Source organism: Panthera tigris, chromosome B1 (assembly GCF_018350195.1).
Source record: "Panthera tigris isolate Pti1 chromosome B1, P.tigris_Pti1_mat1.1, whole genome shotgun sequence".
NCBI classification, from domain to species: Eukaryota; Metazoa; Chordata; class Mammalia; order Carnivora; family Felidae; genus Panthera; species Panthera tigris.
The window spans coordinates 7,291,242-7,299,372 of record NC_056663.1 but is presented as its reverse complement, the minus strand read 5'-3'; the positions used below and the strand labels follow the sequence as shown (position 1 = coordinate 7,299,372).

The following is an 8,131-nucleotide window of genomic DNA, read 5'->3' as shown; positions in this document are numbered from 1 at the left end:
GGATTCTCAGCTCCTCTGAGCAGACAGCCTACTGGCTGGGAGCAGTTGTCCTGTGCCACTCCACCAGTGCTGTCTGGCCAGGCTGGGGAGGCCAGCCCCAGTTCCCTATTGCCTTGGCTGGCACAGTGTGCCTAATTCCCGGAGGCAGTGCCAGCAAGATCACGTGGTTAGGACACCTTCCTCCCCATCACTCAGGGAGGTCTCTATCGGTAATGAGATGGTATTTGTACAGAATCGGGTGGTGTGAGGAAGGTTGATAATCCGCTTGAGATAATCAAACACTACCTGCCTGCTATTTCGTATCCTTACTATTTTACATATTTAAATTTCTTAACTTTATCATTCTTTTTTTAATAATTGTTTAAATATTTATTTTTGAGAGAGAAAGAGAGAGAGAGAGAGAGAGACGGGGACAAGGGAGGGGCAGAGAGAGAGGAAGACACAGAATCCGAAGAAGGCTCCAGGCTCTGAGCTGTCAGCACAGAGCCGGACACAGGGGTCAAACTCACGAACCATGAGATCATGACCTGAGCTGAAGACGGATGCTTAACCAACTGAGCCACCCAGGCGCCCCTATCTTTATCATTCTTAAGAAATGTTCTATAAATAGCTTTGGGGTATGAGATTCCTCTATCATGAAGTTTGGTCTTATAGCTCCTGAGAGGCTTGCATGTACATCAAGAAGAAGTTCCCCAGGAAGGAGTACATGTGGATTTAGGACATTTATTTCCAGTCAAGGGAGATAAACAAGCCAGGTTAAGTAGGGAGCTACAAAACTCATCCCTGTGTTCTGGAGTTCGAAGGGCTTACAGTTTGTTCGCACTAAGGAGATTTTGCTTTGGGAGCCGGTGTTGCGTAGGGATATAATATCCACCACTTTCTACAACACTTTTTCTCATCATTGCATTCACCAATGGTATCATCTGTGGAGGTGCACCCTCCGTCTCTGCACACCCCTTTCAGAAGAACACACTGTTTCTTCCCCGAGATCATGCCAGGCCTTGCTGCACAGAAAGAGATTGGATATCATTAAATCAGCATCAGATTAAACCACCATCAAATTATCGTGTTGCACATAAAGCAGTACATTTACAGAGGACGGCCTGAGGATAGAAGAGATGATATTACCTATAGGAAAAGCCCAGGCCCTTCGGCAAAAGCGTAGTGTCCTTTGAGGGGAGGAGGGCTTCAAGTGCAGGGCTATACATATCCTGGTGTGGGTAGGCTGATTTCTAGAAGCTTGAGAGAGTTGTCCTCGTAGGGGGCAGTGCATTTTGAGATGGATCCATTTGTTGGTGTCACCATGACTAGGGAGGCATCCTTGGTATTTAGTGGGTCAAGTACAAGGCAATTGGATTTCCCACCTCATGAATTGTCCTGCCCCAATGCCAATAATATCTTCACTAAAAGTACGATTTCAGAGGAAGTATGCATCTCTCAATCTCCACATCTGTGCTGACCACCCCATCCAGGCTTACAACATCCCTGTCCTCTGGAATGTGTTCTCACCTCCAGCGCCTTTTATAGAGAGTTTACCAGTCCTACAGCATCCACCTTCCCTAATTCCCCCACTACAGAGCTATGGAAGAAACACATTTTCTACGTTGCTCAGTGCCCCTTATCTGTAGATACATGAAGAGAATTTCTCTCGAAAGCTGAAATGTATTTTTCCTTAAATATATGTTTTCTTAATTCAGTTGGCCACTGAGAAGTATGTGACTAAGTACGTGCTTCAAGAGAGTAACTTCCTTTAGTCTTAGATCCTTCCTGTAGCCTTTCAGGCACAACTAGGGTTCCTTCTTTCCCCTGTGCACCTGGTGGATGTTACATAAAAGACACACCGTTCATGTTCATTAATAGTCACTAGTCCCTGAACCATCCTGTCAACCCACATGTTGTCTTTACCAACCTGTAACATATTAACCTTAACTGGCTCCTTTGCTGCCTCACTTCTACCTCTTAACTAAGAGTTTTACCTCCTTTTTGGTTTCTCCATTCTGAAGAAAGATAATAGCCAAATAAACCAACACAACTGAATTTTCAGAACCTGTGTGAGACAGTTGTACCTTTGCCACAGGATCCTGTCTGGTGCCAGCTCGTGACACATCCTGTCCTCAGGCTGGGGAGTTGGGCAAAATCTTGTAGCGCTGTGCCTGCTTTGCCAGTTCTGGAGGATGAAGTGTCTGTCTTTCAGGGAGAGAACCTAAGTTCCCACCAGGTAGCTGTGCGAGGCACTGGCTTGGCTGCCTCATCTACACTGAGCAAAGGCTTGTGCTCAGCTGTGCATTGGTCCTATAGATGGCTACTAGTCTCTCCAGCGATAAATTTATTCGTGTGCTTAATGTCACCTGTGGGGACATTTTCAGGTCTTCTAAAGAAGCTAAAGTCTAGAGTTCTTGGAATGGGGAAGGCCACAGTGGGAAGCGGTAGGGTAGTCTTGGCACCCATTATGCTGGAAAGTTCAACTTCCCGACATAGTGTGTGGTGTAGGGTAGTACCGGTCTCTCTTCTTGGCAGATGCCTCTTGCTTGAATCGAAAGGATCAGAGCAATTCATCCTCCCAGTGATGTGCCCTCCACTAAACATGAAGCTTAACTTCAGAAAGTGTCATCTGAACAGGAAACCAAAGAGTTATAGTCTCCCTTCCAACAATGACTGACATACATTTGTTGCTAGGCACTACTTTAAGTCAAGAAGATGATAGTAAATTACCTGGTTCATAAAGAAGGGAATTTCTCCCTAGATATCGACACTTATTTTCACTTATTGGAACAATAGGGCAATAGAGGAGAATGATCTAGTAGATTTCAGAATTTATATGATATTAATGTGTTCAGATGGTTATATCACATGTAGTGGGAGAAGAGATACATGTTTAATAATTGCTGTTGAGTAAAGAAAATGTAGATATGGTATTCATATGGTATCACAACATAAATTTCCATGGATGAAATGGGGAAAACTCAGAATTGCACTAAAAGAAAGACCACAGAATGGAACGTACTTCTAACCTCAAAAAGGACATGATTTTCTCAGCATGAGAACACATTGAGTCATTAGCTGTTCTCTTTCTTCTGGTGATGGGGGACAGGGTTTCAATGGGGTGGGCTCTTCCTGGAACTTTATCCATTAAGAAATAGATGGGTAGTTTTCTTTTCTGTAGGTAAAATAGAGTTCAAGCTTTCTTCTGCTCCTGTCCAACGTGCTGGTTAAATATTATGTTATTCTCCAGAGTCAGTATAAGAAGAATTCTATAATTTTCTTAATTCTCAGGGGGCTAATGAATCAATTTAACAGTTATGCCATTCTAACCTCTTTATGTCCCTACTCTCAAGAATGTGTGTGTGTGTGTGTGTGTGTGTGTGTGTGTAATTTACATACATATATATAAAATATGTATATATTCTTTTATAGGATGTCATGGATTCTTTTTCAGAGTTGTATGAAGATATGCTCAAGCAGTGATTATTTAACATTCATTGGACTGTAGGTTGATAAACCCAACATTTTCTTGTTTGGATTATGTAGTTTCTTTGGAGAAATTTCCTTCATGAAGACAGTGACTTTTTTAATTTGATTTTTTTTTTTGTAAATGCCATCAATAAAATTCTTCATGACCTCAGTACTCAATTCTCCTCAAAAGAAAATTTGTGAGTAAAAGTTATTTATTATTCACTGAATTTCTAAGATTATGAGATCTATTTTAGACACCCAATAGATTCCAGATCCTCAAGGGTCACAGTGGGGATCAAAATTAGGATTTTGAAGAATGTGATATTATTAAACTGCTCAAACAGTTTGGCAATTAACCATCGGTACCAAGAGGCAACATCTAGCCAACTAACAAAGAAATTCCTTTTCTTTGACCAAAAGAGGGTTCTAGGCCTTATTTCATAATGTGGCTAAGAACAGCTCAACTGCAAAAGTAAAGTATCGTGACCTTCCCGTGCAACTTCAGTATCCTCTGTTCACAAGAGACCTGGCCATTTGAAAGTTACTCCCTCCTCTGCAGACTTATGGAATCTTTGTCTCATCCGTCCGCTTGGCATAAGTGATTTGGGAGACACAAGGAGAGGTGATCTGCAGGAAGAACATGTCCTGAAAGGCATACCTCTGAAGGATTTTGTCATATTTGTGGGGAGGCTGACTCTGCCCCCGACTCCACCCCCAACTCTGCCCCCAACTCCAAATACCCTCCTATCCTTCACCCTTCCTTTTTTCAAATTGTGGTAAGAACCCTAACGGCCTACCCTCTTAAATTTGTAAGTGCACAATGCAATGTTGTTACGACAGGTGCAGTGGTGTACCGTTTGTCTCCAGAACTTATTCATCTTGTATCACTGAAACTTTGCACCCACTGAAAGCAACTCCATGCTTCTCCCTTCCCCTGGTTTCTGGCAACCACTGTTCTACTCTCTATTTCTAGAAGCTGGACTATTTTAGATACCTCATATAAGTGGAACCATGCAGTATTTGTCTTGTTTGCTTTATTTCCCTTAGCACAGTGTCCTCCAGGCTTATCACTGAGATTAGTGTTGAAGTAGGGTCTGTTGTGCGCCCTCTCAACCAGACCCACATCTATTATCATTGGCCCCGATGGTTTCTGTCTGTAAATTCTGAGTCCCTCACACCTTCAGTGATGCACTTTCCTCACCACTTTTGCTAGATTTGTCTTACACTTTAGAATCCTACCTTAAGGAGTGCAGATCTTGGTGCCTCGAGTAAGAACTTGCTTTGGGAAGACTCCAGAGGGGCCTTATTCAAATTAAAGATGGAGGCACAAAAGATGGAAGAATTTGGGACAGTACAAGTTCTCAAGTCCAAGGAAGATCATGACCTAGAGAATCCCCATAGAGCTAGAGTAGGCTTATTTACCATTAGATCACAGCAAGTGTAGGATGGAAAAGTTAGGAATTTTGATTTCCTGGTTCCTTATGATTGTTTTTTATACATTTTCTCTATTTTCACACAGTTGCTGGTGGTTTCTCAGGCTTAATTCATTGTGTTTACCTCAAAAGAGGATTCTCCCAAGATTAGAAAAGAGGGAAGCTGCTATTAACTCAGAACTCCTTCTGCAGTGGAACCAGGACGAGAGACACTGAGGGCAGGACATTGAAATGGTGAAACAAAGGAAAAGTTTGTCAAGGGACTTTTCTGGCTTGCAGGCTGCTGAGAACCCATAGATAAGCCCACTCTGGGTGCATAAATTGTGAACCCCCATGTGATTTAGATACCAGTAATTTCTGTTACCCATGTATAACATCTGATTGTCTTGCCTTCCTTGTTCTTAAAATGCCCTCCTACAAACTTAGTGTTTGTGCCAACTTTCACTTGCACGTAATTCCATGCAATGCCTGGCACATTCTGTAGTATAAACCAGTGCTCTCGTACAGCAGCCTTCTTGCGGTTCCTTGGGCATGCTATGTGTTCTTCTACATCAGGGACATTGCACTGGCTTCTTTCTTTACCAGAGGTGTTGACTGCTTAACTAACACTTCTCTTTCTGCTTTGGGCATGCCTCAAGGCAGTCTCTGACATTGCAAACAAGACAATGACCACATGTTATAGGCACTTGTAATACTCTGTTCCTCTCTATTGTCCTTATTAACGTTTATAATTATATATTAATTTGTGTAATCATTTGACAAATATCTGTCTTTTATATCATGGGAAGACACTTTCCTTTGTTTCCCACTATATCCTGTGTTTTTGAAACGCACAGTGTTTGTATAGTAAGAGGTGCTCAATAAATATTTGTTACCATTGAATGCAATAAGGTATTCTTTGACCCCACACACATTTTCACTCTCCTATTCCTTCTAACACCTGTTGACTGCGGTCTACTTTTTTTTGACTCTGTAGTATCTATGACTGCCTTGCTTTTGGATGTACTATTGTATTTGTGGGTCTCCAGTCTTGTCATTACTTTCTTACCTTCTCTAAATGTTAGGCCTAGATTTCCTAGAATCCTGTTTTCCCATAAGTTATTTCTTGCCTTTGGTCTAGGACAAGCTTTTTCTCAATTTGCTTCCCGCCCTTGCCATATCCCTTTTTCCACTAGAATGGAGGGTTTTGGCTAAACTCTACTTCAAGGAGATCTATCTCTCATTAACCTTTTTTAAAAAAAGATCCAGCTCATAACATAGGCTATGACTTTGGGAGGAGACAGTGATTTATGCTGAACTGAATTTAGCTCAGGTAGGGGAGAACAAGCATGAGCAAAACCTGTTCACTTATCAACCATGCAGGCGTAATTCTCTGGTGCCAAATGCTTTCTGCTATCTGAGAACTTATAGCCATTTATCAAATTTTAAGGAACACAGATCAGGAAAATCTAAAGACTACCATTAATAGTCCAATAATAGTGCCACAACATTTATCCCATTTGACACGCCTACCTCAGACACTGAAGGAAAGAATTTGGAGGTAAGTAAAATAAGATGTTTCACAGACATTATGTCTTCCAAAAGAGGAAACATAGGAATCTCATTAGGCTCCTCAGTATTTAGTGAGGAGATTTTGAGGTAAAAAGCCTGACAGAAATCAGGGTTACTATTTTATAGGCTATCCAAACCTGTAGATTGATGGAAACAACACTGACCCAGGTTAAAGATGGTTCTAGGTGCCATGTTGCCACCGCCTGTGTGACCTCAGTAAAATCATATTCTTTATGTGGAAACAGATTCTGTTATCTGTAAAATTAAAGAATTAGCCATTAAATTGCCTTCTGATTTTAATCCATGATCATTGTGAGATTTTACATTAGATGTCACTACAAGTGTGTCTCCCTAAAGCTGTGTCTTCTTCTGAGAGAATTGAGAACCAAATGAGAATTACATAAACTCCCTCATTTGGAGACAGCTGTATGTCAGGTGAATCCCCACATATCCACAGAGTAGGTGAAGGTCAAACAAATGAGTATTGTTGATTATAAAGAATCTTAGAGATGAACCAACAAATAAAGAGAGTTATCCAGACCTGATCTGTGTTCAATGACCACAGACATAATTTTGAGAGTTGTGGACATCCTGTCATTAACAGTAGGCAAAGGAATTTTATCAGTTCTTACAAGGATCTGGTTGAACCAGACTGAAGATGACTACATTCCCCCTTTTCCTTTGATTCTACATTTTAATATTCAAACTTCTGAATCATGGGTTCTAAGGATATAATTCATATTCTTAAAATGCTTTCTTCATATTTTGCCTTATGCTTAAAATTTTGCCATTGATGTTTTATTCCACTGTTTATGCTTTTTCCAAATTCCTCTGCTCCCTATTTTTGTTTGTTTGCTTGTTTGTTTGTTTTTAATAACTTGGTGCAGTCATTTTTTTTTTGTGGAGCTCTGTCTTAGGGACCTAACTTCTCCAATAGACTCCACATCACTTCCATTCACTAACCAAGTTTAAACCAGCAGTCATTTGTACTCTCCTTTATGGAGATTGGGACCCTGGTAAAGGCTACTTGATTTGTTTGCTAAGGCTTAAGTCACATGTCATAGCTTCTTCACCTCTATCTTTATTTGAGCTGCACGTTCTAACCATGAACCTCTTGGATCCCATTTTCTGTTGATGGAAATCGTCATTCTACTTTGTAGTGTTGGCTTCATCAGTTCTAAAGGAGATGATCATGATGGGCTTCTGAATTCCTAAGGCTGTGCATTAGGGTCTGAGTTAAAATGGCCACAATATAATGGAGCATCCCAGTAGAACTCCTAAGATACCAACAGTTATTCACCATCTTACCTTTTGGTATTATAGTCACAAAGAGGAGGAGAACAGAAAAAAGAGAATGGAGTCTCATGGCAGAATGCCCGGCAGAAAGGTGAATGATCAGGGATAGTGGGACACAGGGCCTTTTATTTACTTCTGGGGGACTAAGGTTCCTTGTGGTCAGTGAAGCTTAACAAGTGAGAAAATAAAACAGCTTCCGTTGGAATATTTCCAAACCCTGGAGTCTCTAAATTTGGTGACAAATTAACCTAATGATAGGAAACCAGATGGTTAACCCTCTACTTTTTCTATGGGCTCTCAAACTCCCCAGAGGTCGGTCCCTCTGGCCAATTGTCTTTTGAAGGGGGCCAAAAGGAAGGTCACATGAGTATAAAGTCTTTATTACCAGAAGTAGTCTG

At 41.2% G+C, this 8,131-nt stretch overlaps 1 protein-coding gene across 1 annotated transcript; it reads right to left on the bottom strand.

The window, feature by feature from the left end:
• Positions 1-822: 822 nt before the first annotated feature.
• LOC122237600 (beta-defensin 130B-like) lies at positions 823-7,803 on the bottom strand. The gene is made up of 2 exons (XM_042982626.1): positions 7,746-7,803; positions 823-1,004 (listed from the first exon to the last, which is right to left on the bottom strand). The coding sequence occupies exons 1-2, from the start codon at positions 7,801-7,803 to the stop codon at positions 823-825; spliced, it is 240 nt and encodes a 79-aa protein (XP_042838560.1).
• Positions 7,804-8,131: the final 328 nt, after the last annotated feature.